Consider the following 23,570-nt stretch of genomic DNA (forward strand, 5'->3'; position numbering starts at 1 on the left):
AGCAAATAGGTAATTTAGTTTTGTTGGGACTTTTGGTAGAGATTTATAGTCTCAGGTTCCATTTCTGTGGCTAGTTAAATGCCCTAGATTACCTAGTGTTAATTGTGGTGGACACAGTTAGCACCCTAAGGTTTGGGCCCCAACTTTTCTTACTTGCGATTGCGAATGACCATAAGCTAATCCAATCCCACTAAACCAGAAAACAACAAAAACATTCTATAAGATCCTGTGAAGCATATGAGAAATAAAGAAAAGAAATGGGCAATATATACAAATTGGTCTATATCCCTTTTATTTCTATTAAATTAATAATGAATTTTTTTATATTTCATTATCAGAACTGAACTAGAGAAATTATTTTGAATTTTATTTCTTTCTGAGATGCGAGGAGCTAAAGCGACGGAAGAACAAAATTGGGACAGGTGGCTAATGAGTGATTAAGACAAAAACAAAAGGGTAAATATGGTAATTTAAAATTTGACCCCGATATCTTAATTCTTACCCCACCCCGGATAAGGCAGAGAAGGGGAGAAAAGGAGAACAGGAAATGGCGGGAAAAGAGAAGGCGTGGTGCGGGAATGGGAGAGCGAAGATGGAAGGAGATGTATGCTGGAGAAAACAGGTGGATCAGAATCTGAAGAGGCTCCACTCTCTTCTCTTCGGATCCGATCTCGCTCTCCACGAAGGTGATTTCTCGTCGGCTCAAGTCCTTGGCCTCAGTCTCATCGGCTTCCTTGATTCTCATTCTCACTCCGACGTCGATGAAGCCTTCATTCGTCCCATTCGCTCCCAAGTTTACTCGAAAATCCATCAAGCTCGCCGATCACTCATTCCTGATTCTGATCGGTCTCTCTCTTCCCCTCTCTCTCTCTTTCTCTCTCTGTATTGTGGAATGTGTATTTTCTTGGAAAATCTTTGGAAACTCTAAGGACGTGTTTAATTTGTAAAATTGGTGTTCAAGTTAACACCGTTTGATTTCAAATAGTGCGAGAGAAAGTATTAAAAATAGGAAGTCTCAAATTCTGATTGTTAGTTTGTCATGAAAAACAGAAACGACAATGAAATATGATGAAAATTGTTCAGTACTTGTTCACTTTGGGAAAAAAAAAAAAGCTCAAATTTTTCTTATTTTCCTGTACCTCTTCTTTGCCTTTTTCAGGCCTTGCAGAACTTCATGGGAAACCTAGAAATAACTGTAGGACTTAAAGGATGATAGTATGTTTGATTTCTGAGAAAGGTAGGAAAACGAATTTTAAAATTCTGAACCTTAAGTTCTTTCAATGTTTGGGATGAGAGAAACCTAAGATTCCACTCAATTGAGTTTAATACAATTATTTGGCTCACTTGAGGTCAGATTTCATTCAATGGAGACAAAAGCAACATTTAGTACATGGTTCAGAATTTTGGTATATTTTATTCTGTTCCTTTTCATAAGTTTTCTCAGCATCTCAATAAAAAGGCATTGATAAATTTCTTGAGGTAAGTTTACGGTGTTTACCAAATGTAGGACTGTGACCACATTCTGAAAATCTATGATTTAAGATGGTGATGGTTTCTGCTTTATATGCCTTCAGCCAAGCATTTGAACAGGCAGGAAGAGTTCCAGGTCGTGTTTTTGGCATGAGAGGTGATATTGACATTGAGAAGATTAAGCAGTCAAAGTATTTCCGTGCTCTTCTTCAGCAATCAAAGGGAGGAGCTGCAAACGAATTGGTGTGTAGTTAAATAGCAAGCTTTTACCTTCCAGATTTAAAACCTTTGTTCTGATCTCTTCATCAAACATTGCACCTGTATATTATGACACAAGATTGGGTGAAATTTAACCAGTATTTTTTTGGCTTTGTCTCAGGTGGATCAATTAGGCAGGCAGGACCAATTGAGTTTCAAGGCATCCAAAGTTCTGACACAATCAAAGTTGATATCCTTGTATGGAAATGACAAGAGTTCATACAAGAGTTCTATGCACTCAAAGAGTAGCAGCTCTGAGGACTGTGTTATTGTAGAAAAGGCTCACTCATATCACAGCCATCCTAAAGGTCAAGGTGCCTCTGCATTTTTAAAAGTTGAAGAGGAAGAAAGAGCCCATGGAAATGGTTTGGGGACAAAACGTGCCCACATGGAAATTAGTAGCCCCAGGAATGATATTGCGAAGTCGCCATCAAGCAATGAAGAAACCCAAAACGATGGTTTTGGTAAAGGTTTTGTAACTGCCAGAGCAAAACTGGTATCCATTTTACTTCTTGCAATAGTTTTTCTCTGTTTTTTTATTTTATTTTATTTATTTATTTATTTTTATCTGTCAGCATCATCAACACCTGAGGGATAATTTTTTTCTTCTTTCTTTATCAATTGACTTTTTTTAATGCCCTAAACATGCATATAAGTAACCATTACAAAACCCTACCTCTAGCATACTTGCTAGGACAGCCATCACTAAATGTTGCTGGGAATAGATTATGACAAGCTTGAATACTAACAATTGAATTTCAAGCATTATCTAGTTTTGGGGACATAAAAAATCAGCAGTGATGGCTCCATTCTGTTTTTGCTTTAAAAAGGTATTCTGGTTGCAGCACAATAGTTAGTTAGATGCCAAGATAAACTTGAAAACAGACCATTAGACTGCCCAACTCTTGTTATAGCTTGAGCCTGCAATGAACGTGGTGAAACTTGTCCCTTCCAAGTTAGTGCATGCAATGTGGGAATTTTCTTGATGTCTCTGAATATGTAGTAAGCTTGATTAACAACTTCTAAAATTGATATTTGTTTTCCCCAAAGGGCAGGAATGGTATATCAAATCATTCAACCTAGGTTACTCAGAGTGTTTCTATAAATTGTATCTGTTCCATCATCGCAAAGAAATGTGTTAAAGGAAAAGGATAGGAGCATCGGTTTTGATTTCTAAGTAAATAACCATGATCTGGAAATATCTCAGGTTGGCAGTTGCTAGATATTATCTGATACTTCTTGGTAGTACTGTTATTGTTTTGATCTTGTCGTTTTTGTAGCAATGTCAATGTCCTTGTATCTTCCGTGTCATAGGAAATGGATGCAAGGCAAAGACGAGGTTCAGCAGGGTCACCTAGTGCTTCTGTTTCACCTCAAAGTGATAACAATTTCACCAGTAGGGGTTATGGTGCAAAATCATATGGTTTTCCACGCCGTGGCATCCGTGGTAATTTTGTTCCTCCTATCAGATCCAATGGGGGCAATGCTGGTAATATGACCTCACAAATTGCAGGAAAGGCCGATGATGCTTTAGATGACTCAACAAAGAGATGGTTAGTTCTATGAATTTGTTCTTACGATATTAGAAATGTGGTTTAAATTTACCTGTGCTTTCTTTTAACAGCTTTCAGTAAGTGGCATCCAAAAGGAGCTTTAAACCTCTAACGATATTTTTGCTGGAAAAAGTTTATAGAAAACCTGTGGCTCATAGGAGCCACTCTCTGGTGCAATGGTAGAACTATCAGCTCTCATATTTGAATGTGCAGGTTTGACTCTTGAGAATGACCATTCCATGCAAAAATGAAAGTTAGGACCATAGCTGACTTCTCCTGGGACCCTCCTTCATGAGATTGGCCTTGGGTAAATGACCTTAAAGCAGTGGTTTTATATCAACTGTTAGGCTTGCTCCACAACATTGTGAGGATTGTGCAATCAAGTCCTACCAGCTTGTTTGGCACAGTTAATGTTTGATACCATATCAGTAGTTTTCTAATGCTCATATACATTCAACTTTCTTTCCTTTTTCTTATGCATCTTCTCTCTCTCTCTCTCTACCTTTGAGTTAGATGTATGATGGTGAAGTGATAGGTATAACTTCATGTTTTAATGCATTTTATATTTTGATTTTAGCTTGGAAATGTTATATGGGCCTGATGGTGAACTTCCTGAGAAATTAAGGAATTTGGAACCTCGTCTTATTGAACATGTCAGTAATGAGATAATGGATAGGGATCCCAATGTTCGGTGGGATGATATTGGTAATTTAAGATACTCCAAGCTCCCTTTGATTTTCAAATTGTGGCAATTTATTTAAGTTTGTTCTAACTTATGCGCATCACCTACAATGTTGTAGCTGGTCTGGAGCATGCTAAAAAATGCGTAACTGAGATGGTTATATGGCCTTTATTACGTCCTGACATATTTAAAGGCTGCCGTTCTCCAGGAAGAGGTCTTCTTCTTTTTGGTCCACCAGTAAGTACTCTTTTATATGGTTGATAAAACATCACTGATTCATAATTTATCTAGTTTTTTATTTTTATATTTTTTTTTCTCATGTTTTAGGGAACAGGTAAAACAATGATTGGGAAAGCTATAGCTGGAGAGGCTAAGGCAACATTTTTCTACATATCTGCCAGTTCATTGACAAGCAAGTGGGTATGTATATTTCGACTTTTGTGATGGTTTTCTCATGGACTCATCTTTTGGAAAATTGTCTGGTGATTGTTGTTGCTTCAAAGTGCAGCAGGGTTTCTTAAACCTGATAAAATGCAATAACTATACTTTGATAGAGACATATTCCTGTAATTTAAATTGTTTGCTTCTGGAATTCACCAATTTGATGTTTGAACCTTTTTATTGACTGCTGAACTCCTGATTTCCTTTCCACCTTTTCCCAAAAGAGTCCTCCTTTAAATGAATCAGGTTAGTTCAGGGCATAGGTATCACTGTCTCACTGTGACACCCGAAAACTGTCTATGCCCACATTTTATAGTTTTAAAGCGCGGCCAGACCTGCCAAGGTAACCTAGTTGGTCAGAGTGAATACTGGGAAGCGTGGTCCCAATAAGTGGCATATGGTCCTAGTTTTGAATCTTGTCACTGATGATACCTTGAATTTACCCAGTACTAGTTGTTGCGGAGTGGTTGGCACCCCAAGGTTTGGGTCCCATGGAGAGTCCTAAGGGCTTGGTCATGCTAGGTTCCTCGATTATCAAAAATAAAATAAAAAAGTGCTGCCAGTTGTTTCAATGATTTTGGGCAACCCTCACAACCACTAGGGATCTACTTATTGAACGGGTATTACGGATGTTTTTTACACTGCTTATCAATGATAGAAAGATAAACACAAAGTCTCAGAGCTCATGTGGAAACTATTTTTGAAAACAATTTTTTGTTCTTTAGAGCAAAAAACAGTTTCCAATTTTAAAAACATGTTTGACATCGTTTCCATGTTCGGCACTTGAGAGCTTAATGTGTGAAATGACCAAGCAACAACAAATGTTGCAATCAATTTAAAACTAAATGCTTGGATGAGGTGAATGATGTTTTATAGAGCGGAGAATCGGAGAAGACGGAAGGGGAGTAGATTCGGAGTGGAGTCGAAGGTGTTCGAGGTTGAAGTAGAGGAGAGAAAGGGCAAACCCCAAGTTACTATTGTGGAGAGAGAGAGGGGTTTCATCCTGGGTCTGGTTGGGACCGGTGAGTTTAGGGCTCTTCTTGGAAAGTTTGAACCAGTGCATTAAGGACGAGAAAGAAGGAAAATGGGAGATCTTACTTCCTGGTGCAAGATGTGAACAGAGCGGGGTGTTTTATTCGGTTAGGGGTTGTTGACCTGGAGATGAAGAGGTATAATATCTTCATCCCGAAAGGCAAAGGAGAAAGGGGGGGATGGGTCTCTATGGCGGAGATGCTACGTAATATGGGAGTAAATATCGACAGAAAGGATAATAAGCAAGAAGAGAGAGCCATGGTGAAACCTTGTATGGAAAAGTCGTATGCGGAAGTGGTGAAGAGGCTGAGGAGTAGAGACAGAAATACGGTCAGAATGAAGGTAAGAGGGGAGGAAATTAGCAGTAACTTGAGCAAATTGGAACACTGTCTTGTTGGAAGCTGGGACCCCGGTTCAACAAGAGAAGAGGAGTTGGAGAAATTGGGGTGGTTAATGGCAACTTCTTGGGGGCTAAAAGGGAAGTTAGGGTTGGCAAGGTTGGAAAAGGGTAGGGTTTTGTTGGAGTTTGAATTTGTGGGCGAAGCCAAACGTGTCCTTACCTTTGGGAAGAGATTGGTGGGAGGGTTTCAGTTGGGTTTGGAGCGATGGAGCCCTATGACCGGTTGTTTGGAAGAGGGTGAGATAAGAAATGAAGCTTGGGTAAAAATTGTAGGGCTACCAATCTTGTTGTGGGACCCGATCATTTTGAGAAGAGTGGGGGAAGAGTGTGGCGACTTTCTAGCAATTGACCCACAGACGGAGAGAATGGAGGAGCTTCAGTGGGCCCGGATTTTGGTTAAGACGAACGAAGAAGTTTTGCCGAGTGCGCTGGAAATCGAGGTTGAGGAGGTTTGTTATTCTCTTTCTCTCTGGTGGGAGATCAGGTCGTCTCTGAGGAAGGCCTCGGTGGACAGTTGTGAAATGACTGGTCGAACAAGAGAAGAGGTTAGGGGTGATGACACTGCATGCGCCGGCCCGTGCGTGGTGGAAAAGATGGAAAACACGCGGCTCGAGGCGCTGTATCAGCCAGCAGATGGGACGGGTGGGCAGGTGAGTGGGTCGGGCCGTGAAGTGATCGCAAATAGGGTCTAAGATGGGTCGATGGCCCGACCTTCTCTTGATCCATTGGCGATTGGGCCTTCCTCGTCAGGCCTTTCTGTGGGCTCAAAAGGTTCGAAGCGGGCTGGTAGGCTTCCTGTGCAAGGTTCACCAATAGGATTATAATTAAAAGATGTCGTGGTTGATGAAGCTGGGCCAGTGGCTAGGCCGTCGTCGTCCAAGGCTAAGTGGTGGGCTACTAATGTGGAGAGCCCATCACCTGTTGGGCTAACTGGCTTGGAAGGGGTCAGCCCAGGTCCATCCTAGATCTAGTCATTTGACAGAAGCCTTTCGGTGAAGGCCTACCCCTTGGCCTGCCATGAATTAGTAACGGGAGCAACATAGAGGCAGAGTTTTTCAAACTCTGGGAGACGAAAGTCATGAGGAAACAGCAATTGGAAGTCCATCAATCAACGACAGACCGAGCAGTAGTTGGAGAAGCATCGAGGTATGGATCTATTCTGAATACGTGGGGAAAAAGGGACTCGAGGTCTTCTCTTCCTATTTCTCTTTCTTTTGGTCAGACTTCGGAGGGGGAGTATTACGATCATTCTGGGGCTTTAAGGGAAGATAAGCAGGAAGAGAACCCGCTGCATATAATAACTGCAGATGGGTTTGCAGAGGATGGCAATGGCTGCTGGGATATGGTAGAGGTTTACAGTGACGATAATAAGGTTAGGGGATTGGAGTGGGGCTCAGCTTTGTCCGAGTCTCAAGAAGTTAGGGGTGAGAAGGAGATTAGATGGGAGGAAAGTAGTCTGGCCAAATTTAGCCATTTTTTGGGATTTTCGATAGAGGGATTGGAAAATGAAAATTTGAATTTCTTGGTCAAAATTAGAAAAAGACGGGAGAGGATTCATAACAAAGGATTATTGGAGAAGTCAAAATTTGAAAGGGAGCTAAAGAGGCTAGAGTGCTCAATTAACTGAGGGGTGAAGTAAGCAGAAATGCCCTTTACAGGGCAGAGGGTGTCAGCTTGTGGAAGTCTAATGAAGCTCAAATCATTGAGCTGGAATGTGTAGAGAGCAAATGATAGCTCCAAAAGGAAAATAATAAAGGCCTTCATAAGAAATCAGAAGGTGGATTTGTTGTGTATCCAGGAGACAAAAATTCAACCAATGACTGAGGGTGTGGCAAGAAGCTTAGGATCAGGGAGATTCTTAGATTGGAGGGCTTTGGATGCTTCTGGTTCTGTAGGAGGTATATTGATATGTTGGGACAAAAGGTCTTTGGAAATTTTGGATTGGGAGGAGGGCTAATTTTCAATCTCCTGTAGATTTAGGAATGTGGAAGATGGTGTTGTCTGGGTGGTCACGGGAGTCTATGGTCCATTCACCAAAGAAGAAAGGGAATGCTTGTGGGAAGAGATTGAGGCGATTAGAGGAATTTGGGAAAAACCCTGGTGCTTAGGGGACGACTTTAATATCATCCTCTTCCAAAGGGAAAGGAGTAGACAAGAAAGAACAACATCAGCGATGAGGAGATTTGCTCAGATTATCGATGAGTTAGGGCTTGTTGATCTCCCATTGCTAGGGGGGTCGTTTACTTAGAGTGGGGGTCTTAATAATCAGTCCTGGGCTAGACTGGACAGATTTCTGGCGACTCCCAGTTGGCTTGATCAGTTTAGAGGTGTCATCCAGAGAAGGTTGTCTCGGCCTTTATTTGATCATTTCCCTGTTTTGCTAGAGGGTGGTGGTCTTAGAAGAGGACCCTTTCCCTTCAGGTTCGAAAACATGTGGCTTAAAGTTGAGGGCTTTAAAAATCTTATTCGAAGTTGGTGACAGGGGATTGTGGTTAGAGGCAGTGCTAGCTTTAGATTGGCTGCAAAGATGAAGGAGCTCAAACAAAAATTAAAAGTTTGGAATAAGGATGTGTTTCGGAGGCTGGAATGCAATAAAGCTTCAGCTCTCCAACAAGTAGAATTCTGAGACTTGGTGGAAAGCGGGATAAATCTGTTAGAGGAGGAAACATAATTAAAAAAGGAAGCTAAGGAAAGCTATATAAAGTGAGTATCATTGGAAGAAATCCATTGGAGACGGCTCTCAAGGGAGTTATGGTTAAGGGAAGGGGACATAAATACAGGCTTTTTCCATCGTATGGCAAATGCCCATTGTAGAAATAACTCCCTGGACAGAATTAAATTAAATGGGGTGTGGTTGTCAGAGGAGCAAGAAGTGAGGGAAGGGGTAGTTAACGCCTACCAATAGCTGCTTTCAGACGATTCGGATTGGAAGACGGATATTGGGAGGCTGCAGTTAGAGCAAATCAGCAAGCAAGAAGCGGAGAATCTGGAGATTCTTTTTTTCTGAGGTAGAGGTCCACTCTGAATTAATGGATATGAATGGAGACAAAGCCCCAGGCCCGGATGACTTCACTGTGGCTTTTTGGCAAAGCTGTTGGGACTTCGTAAAAGAGGAGGTCTTGGAAATGTTTAAGGAATTCTATGAGCAAAGCTCATTTCTCAAGAGCCTCAACAACACGTTTCTGGTTTTGTTACCTAAGAAAGGTGGGGCTGAGGACCTCGAGGACTTTAGACCCATTAGTCTATTGGGGAGGCTGTAAAAATTGTTGGCCAAGGTGCTAGCTAATAGGCTCAAGAAAGTGATAGGAAAAGTGGTCTCCCCTGATCAGAATGCCTTTGTAATGGGTAGACATATTTTAGATGTTTCCTTAATTGCAAATAAGGTGATTGATTCATGGCAGAAAAGTAAAGAGAAAGGGCTCATATGCAAATTGGATATCGAGAAAGCTTGTAACAGCATTAACTGACAGTTTTTGTTGAAGGTTATGCAAAAAATGGGGTTTGGGTCAAAGTGGTTGGGTTGGATGTGGAGTTGTATCTTTACAGCTAAGTTCTCAGTCTTGGTTAATGGGGTGCCAGCAGGTTTTTTCCCAAGTACTAAGGGGCTGCGCCAAGGAGACCCTCTATCTTCCTACCTCTTTGTCATGGGAATGGAAGTGTTGAGTGCTTTTATTAGGAGGGTTGTTGAAGGGGGTTTCCTTTCAGGGTGCAGTATCCGGGGAAGGCCGGCTTTGAATATCTCCCATTTTTTTTTTTGTTGATGATACAGTTGTTTTCTGTGAGGCAAAGAAAGAGCACTTAACTCATTTGAGCTGGATCTTATTTTGGTTTGAAGTCGTGTCAGGTTTAAGGATTTATTTGGCTAAGAGTGAAATCATCCCAGTTGGTGAGGTGGAAGAGGTTAATGTGATGGCTGTGGAGCTAGGGTGCTGGGTGGGTTCTTTGTCGTCTCATTATTTGGAACTGCCCTTAGGGGCTCCTAACAAGGCTCTTTCTATGTGGGATGGGGTGGAAGAGAGAGTTGAGGAAGTGACTTGTGCTTTAGAAACGCCAGTATATTTTCAAAGGCGGGAGAATCACTCTCATGAAGAGTACGATGGCTAGTATGCCCATTTATCAAATGTCTCTTTTCTGATTGCCCAAGATTGTTGCAAGGAGGTTAGAAAAATTGCAAAGAGACTTCCTTTGGGGAGGGAAAATTTTGGAAAGGAAAGTCCACTTAGTTAATTGGGAGGTGGTTTGTGCGGATAAGAAAAATGGTGGGCTAGGCTTAAGGAAGCTAGCCCTTTTGAACAAAGCCTTGCTTGGCAAATGGATATGGAGATTTGCTTGTGATAAGGAAAATCTCTAGAAGCGGGTGATTTTGGCGAAATATGGGCAAGAGGGTCTTGTTTGGAGGATAAAGAAGGCTATTGGGGCGTTTGGAGTAGGGGTTTGGAAGGAGATCTTGAAGGAAACTGATTGGTGCTGGGATAATATGGTGTTCACAATTGGAAATGGCACCAAAATCAGATTTTGGACTGATCATTGGTGCGGATGTACAACCCTGTCCCAAAGCTTCCCTCATCTTTTTGCTATGGTTGTACATAGGAACGCTATGGTGGAGGAGATGTGAGACCAGAATTTCAGTCAAGGAGGCTGGAATCTAAGATTTCTTAGGGATTTTAATGACTGGGAATTGGATATGGTAGGTAACTTGCTCCATGTATTGAGGGGTCGCAGGCTTACCTTGGAAGAAGACTCCGTCTCTTGGAAGGGAGGAAGAAACAGGCAGTTTAGAGTCAAGGAAGCATACAACTCATTGGTCAACCCCATTGTCACCGCCTTCCTGAAAAATTGCATTTGGGTGGATAGAGTTCCAACCAAAATTGCGTTTTTCGCTTGGGAGGCTACGTGGGGGAAGGTGCTTACTCTAGACAAGCTCTAAAAAATAGGGTGGCAGCTCCTTAATTGTTGCTTTTTGTGTGGTTGTGAAGAAGAAACTGTAAATCATATTCTTATACACTGTATAGTGGTCAGAGTTCTGTGGGATATCGTCCTTGTTTTGTTTGGTGTTCAGTGGGTCTTTTCAGAAACTGTAAAGGAGGTCTTAATTAGTTGGAGGGGCCCTTTTGTGGGGAAAAAAAGAAAAAAGATATGGAAGTCCATCCCGTTGTATATTTTTTGGACAGTTTAGAAGGAGAGGAATAGACTAGCCTTTAGGGGGGGGGTGTTAGCACTTCAGAAACTCAAAAATTCTTTTGTTTGTAATTTATGGAGTTAGGCTAGATTGTATATTGGAGAGGAGTCGCTCTCCCTTATAGGCTTCTTGGAGTGGTTAGCTTCCAATTAAGGGCTGGTGAGGTTTTTTGGCTTTTTTTCTTCTTGTTTGTGAGGTCTTAGCTGTCTTGTATACTCCCTGTATGCTTTGTGACTTTTTTGCCTCTTGTTATACAATTCTTGTTTATCTATCAAAAAAAAAAAAAAATTAAAACATGTTTGACAAAGTTTGGATTAAAAACAGTTTTTGAGAATTTGTTAAAAAATAGGACAATATCTTTAGAACAAAATTCAGGTGCTTTTAAATGTTTTTTTTTAAAGAGTGATTTGAAAAACAATTGGAAATACAGATAATAAGCTGGAAACTTTTGCATTATATATAAGTCCACACTATCTTCATGGAAAAGAGGTTGAAAAAATTGTTTTCAAAAACCTTATCAAACAGGCTCTCAATTTCTTGGACAAAATTTGTGATCATTACACCTGAATTGGAAAGGAACAAAATATCTTCAGGATTCTTCTATGCTTTTCATAATCTTTATGTATGAGAGCTTTTTTTTCTCCTTATTATTGGCCCCACTTGCTTGTTTATCATTAGTACAGATTTGATGTGTAGGAATGTAGTGCATTATATGATCAAATTGTGGATACTCCATTTTGCCTATAATACTTCATTTGGTCCAGATGTTTAACATGTCATCTGGTTACTGTAGATTGGTGAGGGTGAAAAGCTAGTGAGGGCTCTTTTTGGAGTTGCCAGTTGCCGCCAGCCTGCTGTAATATTTGTTGATGAAATAGATTCACTTCTGTCTCAGGTAAGCCAAGTTTTGCTTTATAAATGGACTAGGAACCTGAAAAGATGGTGCATATGCAGCCTACTGGCTGCACCGTAGTCCACTGTTAAAGGTTGGGGAACCCTGTCAAGCAGATGATTGACATTGATTGGTTGCTTTTCCAATCAGAAATCTGTGTTTGATCCTTGGGAAAGTGGTTTACATAGGATCCAGTGTGCAGTTATGCCAGTACACCATTAGATGAGTCTACTTAATTTTTTAAATGACCACTTTTCCGGTTTCCTTAGAAACTAATCAATAAGTTTTTCTTATGAAATGTTTTGCTGAGAAATTCTAGATGGTTGCAGCGCAAGTCAGAAGGTGAGCATGAATCAAGTAGACGGCTCAAAACTCAGTTTCTCATTGAAATGGAAGGCTTTGACAGTGGGAGTGAGCAAATTCTGCTTATAGGTAATTTTTGGATGTCTGTTCACTTGTTTAACTTTAAATCTGTGATGCTGTTGTAGTGAAGGTTTTGACTCAGTGATTGATGACTGGGAGCCCCAAGTGTTAAATATTAATATTTCTATTTAATTGGCTGCTTATTTTCTTTACAAAATTGGCCTCAAAATGTTGTAATTACATTATATTTAATGTGATTACTATTTGGTTAGAACTTGGGAAATACTTTTTCTGTCTTTGAAATGATAAAGTAATTTTTGTTTAAGAAGTACTTTTAAAATTCTAACCAACCAATGTCTTTATATTTGTAACTTTTGAGTTCAATTAGATAGTATATATCCCAGCATATGTTCTGGATGAGTGGAATTGAAACCTGTAGTTTAGTGTAAATATATGCTATAAATGATTGCAACTTTGCATTTGGCATCAATTTCTATCCTAGTCAAAATTGTACTGATCATTGGAAATTTCTACATTGATTTGGTGTGTCACTTGACATTTGATATCACTCTGCTCTTCCAAATATAACCCATGTTGCAGTTGTGCATTTATTTTACAAATTGGTGCATTATCCAGGAGCAACTAATAGACCCCAGGAACTTGATGAAGCAGCAAGGAGGCGACTTACCAAGCGACTCTATATTCCCCTCCCTTCTTCAGGTGCAATTTACACCCTCCCCTTTTCTAATCTTAGACCATTTTTAAAAAATTTAGAAATTATTGGCTAACCACTGGTTTTGGGGATAAAGAGGCAAGAGCATGGATCATACGAAACCTCTTAGAGAAGGATGGATTATTTAAGCTTTCAAAGGAGGATATTGATACCATATGCAAGTTAACTGAAGGTATCTGCTCCAAACAGTTCAGAGCTACACCCTTTTGGCTTCCATGGAAGTTTCCTCGCTTATTATTCTTATTATTATTCAGGGTATTCAGGATCAGATATGAAGAACTTGGTGAAGGATGCATCTATGGGCCCACTGAGAGAAGCTCTGAGGCAGGGCATAGAAATCACAAAGCTGAAAAAGGAGGATATGAAGCCAGTAACTCTTCAGGTAATAATACAGAGTCATACATAAACTGCTCATTCATGCAAGTTTGGTCATTTTAACTTAATAAATTGAGCTTCTTCTGTTTTTTTTTTTATGTGTAGGACTTTGAAAGTGCTTTGCAAGAGGTGAGGCCCTCTGTTTCTTTGAATGAACTTGGTACATATGATGAATGGAACAAACAATTTGGAAGTTTGTCACTCTAGGGGTCAAGCTTGTTTAATGTAGTTTGAAGATAGAGGAATACTAGAGCTTGTAAGCAGCCTTTGGTAACTTCAGCCAGTCCATGAAGTTTTCAGAAGCATAACCTCTGGAATAACAATTATCATTCACACTTAGGTTTGCAAAAATTTGATTAAGGTACCGTCCTGTTGGATTATACTGTAGTCTGGCAGAAGTTTTTCCCCTAGTGTCACACCTTTAGCATGAACAACCGCATGATATGTTTAGCAAACCAACAAAAATTTTATTTGTTTGAGCATCTTCCAGTCCGTGATTGGCCCCATTTGATTGCTAAGAAAAACAATTTATTAGGTTCCAAAATTTTTCCATTTACGATGATTTCCAAATATTTAAATTCTGCATATTTCATTAGATCTTTATCCATGTTAGACAAATTGTCGGATTCAACTGCCTCTTCCTTGTCCTTATTCTCTCTAATCAAGAGGGGCATATGCATGGGGGAGGACACCGAGTTTTCTTTCAGATGAAGGACAAAAGCATCCTCTAAAAACCTTCGATTACTACTGTATTTATTGCAAAAATAAACCTTTCCATGTCGCCTTGTGTTGTCTTTTGGAGTATGAATCGTCATGTTTTTAAGAATGAATTCATGGGACAAGCCTCATGAGGTGCCTTGTGCTCATTGTCGTGCTTCATTACCATATCATTGATAATGATCATGGGCCACCACTTGTTTTTCCGCCCTTTGCTTCTCTTTTATAAAGAAAGATTGTCATAGTAGAACTTCCACTTTTGGTTTCCTCGTCCTTAATCTCAGGGATTATTTATGCCTTAAAATCTGTTTTCATCTAATTTTTTTCCGTCCTCGTGTGCAAATGACAGTGGACTCTAGGAGTTTATTTTTGGTAGTTGGTATTCCTGATTCTTAACCACTTTTTTTTTCCATGGAGTAAGTTAAAAAGTGTCCGTCTAAGGGAAAAAGAATTATATCAATCAACATTATTTAAATTGAATGTCGCTATCTTGATAAAAATTTATCATAATTAATGGAATAAACAAATGTAACTGCCGAATGCTGACCCTGGAACATTATTGAATTCATGCTCGTCTTTTCTTCTAATTAAAAAAATATTACTCTACATGTGAAATTTTCTTTCCAAACAAGCATGTGCTCGTGTCCTAGTTAGCACAAATTTGTTCTTTGTTAAAGAGTATGATGATCAGATTGTTTATGATGCGATGATTGGATGATCGGATTAATTAAAGGCCAAAAATGATTACATAATGGCACGTTTTGAAAAATGATTGGTCTAGGGTCTGCCCCACTCAGGAGTACTTGCTACGATTCCTATATTGTGTATCACAAAAGCCTTTGTTTCTTTTTTTCTATTTTTTTTTCCTGCAACTTGAAGAATATTTATAACCTGTGTATGATTAATCTTTTATTTGACCAATCATTCAGAGAAAAATTAGGTCTTGACAATTTTTTTTTAAGAGTATGTATGGAGCATGGTTATATGATTCATATACGCAAGCATTTTCCATAATCACTTTCCCATTGTTATATTACAAGTAAGGCACGAGCACGATGGCATGTTACATATAGTCCAAGAAATAAAAATAACAACCATTGACTCGTTAATTTAATCAGTTTTTCAAGTCTATCTAACAAGCGTCTGTCTCCTTCGGACCGAAACGTTGAGCCCACCAGCCATGTGAGCCGTCAGGAGTGGCACAAACACCGGTTCATCCAAACCAACCGGTCTGATCTCGAACTGTCTAAGTATCGATCCCACCACGTACTTCATCTGAAGGAAGGCCACCTCCTTCCCAAGACATACCCTCGGACCGGCCTGAAAAATCGGGAATCTGTAGGGACAAACCCTCCTCAGTTCCCCTCTCTCCTTGTCCGGTTCAAGAAACCAGCGGTCCGGTTTGAACTCAAATCGGTCCTTTCCCCACAATGCTTCCATTCTCCCCATGCCGTAGGGGAAATAAGTGACTCTATCTCCAGCCCGGACGGGCGTGCCGTCCGGCAAGATATCATGGGTGAGGGCGTGCTTGGAGTCCCAGGCCACAGGCGGATATAGCCTCATGGACTCGCAGAGACAGGCTTTCAAGAGCTTCATCTCATTCAGAGAATCATAATCTAAACATTTTTCCTTGTCTGTAGTCGCCCACAGCTCCTTTACCAGCTCTTCTTCTATGTCCTGATGGCGGGAAAGCAGCCAGAAGAGCCACGTCATGGCCGCCGAAGTCGTGTCTCGTCCGGCCATGATGAAGCTGATGACGGTGTCTCTTATCACCTCATGCCCGTGTCCGGCCGATATCAATCGAGTCAGGAGATCTTCATTGCCGTTATCATCATCACTTCCTTTCTTCTCCATCATCTTCTTCTTTTTGCGAATTATGTCGTCAACGCATGCATGAACTTCTTCAATGGCCTTTCTCAGTCTCCGTTCGGATCCCACTCTCAGCGCTCTCTTGATCTTCCATACCGCAAACACCGGGGCCGCTGCCCTTCCGGCGCATATCTCCGACGCCGTGTCGAAAGCTCTCGCCAGAGGCAACGCCGGCAAAGAAGGATCCAAGGAAAACGGATCCATCCCCAGCGAAACCTTACAAACCATATTGAAAGCGAGTCGCCGCAACAGCTCCTGCAAGTCCACTGTCTTGTGGGCGTCCTCCGCCAACGACTCCAGCAGAGGCAATAACCGCTGCTCCACTTCCTCCTGCAGCGAACTCACCGCAAACTGGCGCCAGGACTTGGCACCGAACTCGTGGCTGGCGAGCTTGCGCTGGGTGCGCCAGAGCTTGCCATCGACGTTGAAAATGCCACAGCCCAAAAAGTCACCGAGAATTTGGGTGAAGGGCTTGCCCTTGGGGAAGTTGTTGAAATTAGTCTTGAGCATGTACTCCACGTTTTCGGGGTTGGCGGTGACGATGGTGCGGCGTGCACCAAAGCGGTGCACCACGATGGTGCGGGTGGGGGAGTGAGCAATAAGATCAGTGTACCAGTCTAACAGACGGCGGCGATTGCTGTAGAAGGAAAGCAAGCATCCGATGATGGGGTACGTGGGGGGGCCATTGCGAGAGTACCTCCCAGCTGCCTCACGGCATAAGAGGAGGAGGAGGAGGAGGAGATAGAAGAGGAGGAGCGACATCATAGCAAGTGATTGTGCCACCGTATACAAAAACATGGACATGGACATGGATGCTGACTGACCTAGATTATGTCCTCCTCGATCGGTTTCACTACTCACACCCACCTTCTTCTTTCTTCCCCTATTTATATAATCACATCGGCGTAGCCTTACCTATTCTGTATTTTTTACTTGGTTTAAAGATGCTTATCAATTATCATACTTGGTGCCTCTATTTAAAATCAACTTAAAAAGCTCCTCATAATGTTCATAAAACACTAAAATTTGACGTATTTATGAAATTCTTAGATTTAACCAAAAAATTACGCTACAAGTCTCAAATCTAATTCATTTTCAAAAAGCTAATTGTACTTTTAGGTTTGAATACCAGTCAACAACATGCACTTTTAGGTTGCAATTGGTTGATTCATGTTCAAATATGTGATCGAGAAACAAACCACTAGCACGTCATGAATCAGATTCTTTAAGAAAAATTTATTACCATTCTACCATGTGTTTACCTTAGAAACTATATAAAAATTAATGTATATTATCTTTTAAAAAATAAAAATAGAATATATTAATAAAAGACATCAAGAGCTTTCAAATTATACATACCTAAACTGGTAATCTCATATTTGAAAATAAAAACACTTCCCGACCAACCAATCACTCTCTCTAGGATCTCAAATTAAATATTGATAATTGGTAACTCCATTCCAATTCAAGCAGGAATCCTTACAATTAGTTAGCCTTAAATTTTATTAAAGGGAGAAATTAACTATGTCGGCAAAACATGGCAATGAGTTTTTAGGCCTCAATAACATTTTTTTTTTCTTTTTTTATTGGCCACTTGCAATTAAGCCAACGTGGGGAGGATATCCTAGACTCAAGAGAAATAGGCTTGGCACCGCCGCATTTAAAGCCGCACACAGTTTTGTATGGAGAAGAAGATTTATGCAAGTGTGATTAAATGTATAGGGGAAAAGAAAAGCCTTTATAATCTTCAATGCCCACACGAACAATCAATCCCAAAAATAACACCCATTATGGTAGGGATGGGTATTCCCAAAACCCTTTTTTTTTAATGTAATAAAAATATGTATTTAAAATATACTTATTCTTAAATATTTCGTTCATTTTTCCATTTTATTTTAGAAATATTTTATTAAAAAGATGATATAAACTTATACTGAAAATTATTATTATTATTATTATTATATATTAAAAATTACATATATAACCTTATGCTGAGGATTTTACCTTCATAACTTTTTGTCCAAAAAAAATTTTGATGTGAAATAAGAATTAAAAAATTATATAATTTTTTTCGAAAAAAAAAATAATATTTCATTTTTAAAAAACTGGAAAGTCAACTTTTAAGATTTACATTTTCAAATGAATAACCCCTGTACATTGAGATGTTCTCCCTCTATCTTCCGCATATTTTCTGAATAAACAATAGATTTTATTATATGAAAAAACATGGTTTTAAAAATCGGATCGAACCAGTTGGTCTGACTAATTTGAGCTAGTTAAGGGTTGAACTAGAATCAGACCAGTTGAACCGACAGTCGAACCAATTGAACTGATGATCGAACTGGTTAAATCGATGGTCGAACCGATTGAACTAACGGTCAGACTAGTTGAACCGACTGTTGGACCAGTTGAATCAGCCATTGGATCGGTCAATTCAACTTTTTCTTTTCTTTTCTTTTCTTTTTAAGCCAAACAAACTCTTTTTTTTTAAGACAAAAAGACATTTTGATGCATTTTGCACTAAAACGACAACGTTTCCTAAGGAAATTGGATTACTCTATGAGAAGGTCATCTGGCTCATTTGTCATCAAGCCCAATTAACTTTTAATCGTATAAGTTAATGATTCTTGCATGCATTTTATACCCCATAATCTATATATATACATATATATTTGATGTGAGATTAGTTAGTGAGAAGAAAAAAATTTGCAAACTTGGGACCTTCAAATGTAAAAATCAATGTTTCCATAACCGAACTGGTAATTGAATCGGAAAAGTTACTGATTCATAACTCACTAGTCAGACCGCGGTATAACTGGTGACGTCATAAATAATAATTTATATATTTTACAAATTTTAAATAATTATAAGAAATCAAAATTATATATAATTAAAAAATTTTAATTCTATTTCATTTTTATATTTCACATATCAAATTAAATGATGAAGAGAAATATAAATATATTAATATTTTAAATATTATTAAATAGAACATTTATAATATTTAAATATAAAGATATATTTAAAATGAAAAAATTATAATATTTAATTTTATTTGCATGTCTTTTGTATTTTATTATTTAGAAATTATTATATTAATTAATTTATATTATTATTTTTAATTACATTGTATAATTATTATAAAAATAAATGTGAAAGTGTTTTATACTTTTATACAATAAAAATTTGAAAAAAAAACTTAATTTCATTATATATTTTTATTTACAAATATAATACAATGAAAAGTTTCAATGCTTAATAGTTAAGCTTCAATTTTTATACCTGAAGGTCCCAAGTTTACAAAAAAAATTTCTTCTCACTAACTAATCTCACATCGAAAATGGATAATATATATATATATATATATAAAGGAATGCTTAAAATATCATTTATAATGAGATCATGAATGAACTGGGTACCTAAAATCTTAGGTGGATCTGTTTTAACCAGATTAATATCTTGACCACAAAGAGTGACAGGAATAGCAAATTGAATTTCCTTATCAAAAAGCTTTGTTCTTATACCTTGGTTATCTACCCACATGGGATAAATAGAGCTTAAGAAGGGTATTCCTAGGAGGGCTTTTTCCTTAAGATCCTTAACAAGGACAAAGCTTTGCTTAATACAGATGTCATGGTTACGGATATCAACATCTGTTAATTTATACTTGATGGCAAGTCTTTTGCCATTGGCTCCAAATAGAGACTGACCATTTTGCCAATATCTTGATTTTGTTGAAAGAGGTGTGGGGTTGGCAGCCACCACAATTTGCTTGTTTGACAAAGAGGAGCTTGATGCTAATTCCTTTTGATACAGATGACTGGGTGTCTATAAAATAGAAAGCATAAAACCGACCATATAGGCGGTACAAAATAAAATAAAAAACAAAAAACATAAAATTAAATCAAAACATAAAACCGACCATGTAGGCGGTATCAAATAAAATTAAAACCAAAGCTTAAATAAAAACCATCCATATAGGAGGTAATCAAAACATACTTATATTATACATAAGGAGAATATCTTACAATGGATAAGGGTAGGAAAGCTTGAAGAAAGCTTGAAAGCTTGAAGGCTTAAAGGGATTACATGATGAGAGAGAAAGAAGAGAGAATGGAGAGCATAGGCTTGGGAGAGAAAATTTAAGTGTTTTTACAAATGAGACCCGAGCCTCCTTAAATAGGCAAAAAGGGAATCTTGAACAGTAACCATGAACAGTAGACCGACCTTGAATAGTGCTTGAATAGTGAACTGACCGTCCTTGAATAGTGCTTGAATAGTGAACAGTAGAACTTTTGATTCTTGATCCGGAAACGTGCTTTCGGCTGAAATGACGGCTGTCAGGCATCTTTAAACTGTGTGAACACATGCTTGCTGCTTTTGGTGCAGAAACTGCAGAGCTTGAAATATTCTTGATGGAAGACATAAGGCTGATGATTACTTAGATCTTCTTATTGGAGGAAGGATTCCTTCACAGTCATCACCGTTGTCTGGAAGGTAGCTTGTTGAATCATCAGATTCTGCATAGGAATTTTCTTGGGAGAAGCTTGAGCTTCCTTCTTCAAGGATTTTCTGGAAGTCTTGAGGGGTCTTAGCTACTGCGAGCATGGCTTGTAACTGTTGCTTTTTGAGGAGAAACTGAGACATATCATCACTGGCTGAGACTTGTGTGGGGTTCTTGAGGAAATACTGCTTGACTGCATCAATAGATGCATCATTTTTCAAGGCATCCCACCATTTAGTTTTAAAAGTCCTTCCCAGAGATGGAAAGGCTGCTGATTCGTCGGTAATGATAATATAGTCCCACTGGACTATCCAGGCAAGGCCAAAAATGCTGAAAAAGAATAGTGAAGGGGGAAAAGCTGAAAGTTCTCTAGGGACATCAAAAGAACTTCTGAATAGCTCAAAGCCATCCAGGATGGGCTTAGGAAGAATCTTAATAGTTGGGCCATAATAAGTCCACCAACTGTAGAACCAAAATGGGAAAGAGGAAAGCTGATTCTTAGATGGAAAATAGAACATCCATGAATGATGGAAGTCCCTATTCTGGATCAGAAAAGCATTAAACCATGCTTTCTGATAATCCCAATAATTAAAAAACCTTGGCTTAGATGGTTCAGAAAATTCCCTTGAAAGATTGGGATTTCCACCCCATTGCTTAACAGTAAGAATCTTATAGATATGGCAGGTGGAGAATGTCAAACCTATATTGCTGAATTTGTCAGCATGATGCTTAATCTTAACAGAACCAGTTTCTGTAAGGACTGCTTCATAAAACTCTCTTGTTTTTAAAATATCACCAGAGGGATAATGAAAATTTTCTTGAAAAGCTTTTGCAGCAATCTCTCTGGGATTTTCAGAGAAAAATTCTCTTTCTATAACCAAAAGAGCTTGATTTAAATCATTTTGCCAATATCTTGATTTTGTTGAAAGAGTGTGGGTTGGCAGCCACCACAATTTGTTTGTTTGAAAAAGAGGAGCTTGATGCTAATTCCTTTTGAGAGGGATTAGCCTTAGTAACTTGCTTAAAGGTCTGGGACCCTGAAATGACTGGGTGTTGGGTGGCCTTGGCAGGATCAGAATGATCATAGTACAAGGTCATCATCTTGTTATGCATAGGTTAGAAGAATGAAGCCTTGCTTCTTCTTCTTCAACTTGTTGGCTCCATAGCATTTTATGGGGAGAAGGAGCTTGACTGGATTGGGTTTCTGGTTAGGAGCTTGGGTATTCTTTTTAGGGGCCATGGTCTCATGAACCCTGCAAATTCCACGAGTTGAGTGATTAGGAATGGAACTTTTTCCTTTAATAAAATTAGGGTTTAAAATAATCCAATCAGTTGAATTATACCTTAAAAGCTATATACTTAATTGTTTTCTCAGATGTGAAAACAACTTTTAAAATTCCTTGATTCAAAATATCAGTTTGAAATCTTGAAATGCATAAAGGAATGCTTAAAATATCATTTATAATGAGATTATGAATGAATTGGGTACCTAAAATCTTAGGTTGATCTGTTTTAACCAGATTAATATCTTGACCACAAAGAGTGACAGGAATAGCAAATTCAAAAAGAATTTCCTTATCAAAAAGCTTGTTCTTATACTTTGGTTATCTACCCACATGGGATAAATAGAGCTTAAGAAGGGTTCCTAGGAGGGCTTTTTCCTTAAGATCCTTAACAAGGACAAGCTTTGCTTAATACAGATGTCATGGTTACGGATATCAACATCTGTTAATTTATATCTTGATGGCAAGTCTTTTGCCATTGGCTCCAAATAGAGACTGACTAGTCTCTTCGCATAAAAGAATAGGTACAAGACCTTCTTGAAGGCAATTATCAGACGCTCTGAATCAATCAAAGCAATAATATCAAGGACAAATATATCTTTGACTACTATAGTAAGGGAGATTTCCCACCTTTGGAAGATAACCCTACTCACAGTATTCAAAAAATTATTTGTTTCATTATCATTAACTTGAGAAGATTCTGGAATATCCATGAGGTTTCCTTGGTTGACAATTCTATTGATTTGATCTTGAAGATCAGAGAGACCTAGACTTATGAATTGTCTTAACTCCTTAATCTCCTCTTTATGCTGCTTAACTTCTTCATGAAGTTCCTTAATGCTGACTTCCTTGGGAGACTGTTGGTCAAACCTGTTTAAGATATCATTAAGGTTATAAGAATTAACAGTCTTCTTGGCTTCTACCTTAACAACAGATTTCTTAAAAACTTCATAGAGATTTTGCTTAGTCTTTTCATCTTCAACTTTTCTTAAAGTATCTAGGATGAATTCCTGATCTTGGCTTATGACATTTATAGTTTTAGGACGGCAATTACAGTTACCTTTAAAACAAACGGCTTGGTCACTAGAAGGTTGGCTAGACACTTCATCACTACTGTCTAGTTGATTAATGTCATCTTCATTATCTGAATCAGTCCTTGATTCAGAATCTGTGGAGCTTAACATTACCTTACAAAGCAATTTTTTAGGTCATCTGAGACACTTAAGTTATTAATCTTTTGCTTAACTCTACAATCTTTTTGTAATGGCCAACTTTGCCACATTTAAAACAGATAATTGGCTTGACATCTAAAGGAGTTTCTACCTTTTTCTGGTTATCCTTGTTGACTCTTCTTTGGATGTGTCTTGACTGCTTAGTATCATTCATCCTATAGTTGTCATAGGTACCTCTCTTACTGTGGTAAAACTTATCTTTGCTAGGCTTCCTGCTTGGTTTTTGCTTAGAGGGAGGCATAGTTTCCTTTTGGCTGAAACCAAACTGGCTACAGAATGATCCAAATTCATTCTTGTAGATTTTCTGTTCATTTTCATTTGTTGCTTAAGCTTGAAGTCATTGCACAACTTAATCCCTTCAGCTGTGACAATGCTTATAATCTCACCATAGGTTAGTTTATCATAAGGGATTTGACCATTATACTGTTCCCTTATCTTGATCCTAATTCTCTCAGAGAAAAGCTTGGGTAATCCTGAGACGAATTTTTCTTTCCAAAAAGACGGGTTACAATCTGACCTTAGCATGACTTTGGTTAGGAAGACTTCCTTATACCACCTAAAATCATGAAGCTTAGGACACTTAAGGT

General features: G+C 38.7%; 2 protein-coding genes across 2 annotated transcripts; one reads left to right on the forward strand and one right to left on the reverse strand.

Moving 5' to 3' along the window:
- The first annotated feature begins 515 nt into the window (after positions 1-515).
- On the forward strand, positions 516-13,932 carry LOC117930394 (ATPase family AAA domain-containing protein FIGL1). Its single transcript, XM_034851034.1, has 13 exons — positions 516-846; positions 1,575-1,713; positions 1,850-2,224; positions 3,043-3,281; positions 3,859-3,986; positions 4,082-4,200; positions 4,291-4,383; positions 11,809-11,910; positions 12,237-12,339; positions 12,907-12,990; positions 13,080-13,175; positions 13,258-13,385; positions 13,484-13,932. Exons 1-13 carry the CDS (start codon positions 548-550, stop codon positions 13,583-13,585), a joined length of 2,007 nt encoding a protein of 668 aa, XP_034706925.1. The 5' UTR covers positions 516-547; the 3' UTR covers positions 13,586-13,932.
- A 1,157-nt stretch (positions 13,933-15,089) lies between these two features.
- LOC117930395 (cytochrome P450 94B3-like) lies at positions 15,090-16,914 on the reverse strand. Its single transcript, XM_034851035.1, has one exon. The coding sequence runs from the start codon at positions 16,772-16,774 to the stop codon at positions 15,224-15,226; it is 1,551 nt and encodes a 516-aa protein (XP_034706926.1). The 5' UTR covers positions 16,775-16,914; the 3' UTR covers positions 15,090-15,223.
- Positions 16,915-23,570: the final 6,656 nt, after the last annotated feature.

Source organism: Vitis riparia, chromosome 14 (genome assembly GCF_004353265.1).
Source record: "Vitis riparia cultivar Riparia Gloire de Montpellier isolate 1030 chromosome 14, EGFV_Vit.rip_1.0, whole genome shotgun sequence".
NCBI classification, from domain to species: domain Eukaryota; kingdom Viridiplantae; phylum Streptophyta; class Magnoliopsida; order Vitales; family Vitaceae; genus Vitis; species Vitis riparia.

Coding starts and splice junctions, on each gene's coding strand:
- LOC117930395 (XM_034851035.1), bottom strand. CDS start 16,774: ATGTCCATGTCCATGTTTTTGTATACGGTGGCACAATCACTTGCTATG.
- LOC117930394 (XM_034851034.1), top strand. CDS start 548: ATGGCGGGAAAAGAGAAGGCGTGGTGCGGGAATGGGAGAGCGAAGATG. Junction 2,225..3,042: donor TAACTGCCAGAGCAAAACTG/GTATCCATTTTA, acceptor TCCGTGTCATAG/GAAATGGATGCAAGGCAAAG. Junction 4,384..11,808: donor GTTCATTGACAAGCAAGTGG/GTATGTATATTT, acceptor TGGTTACTGTAG/ATTGGTGAGGGTGAAAAGCT.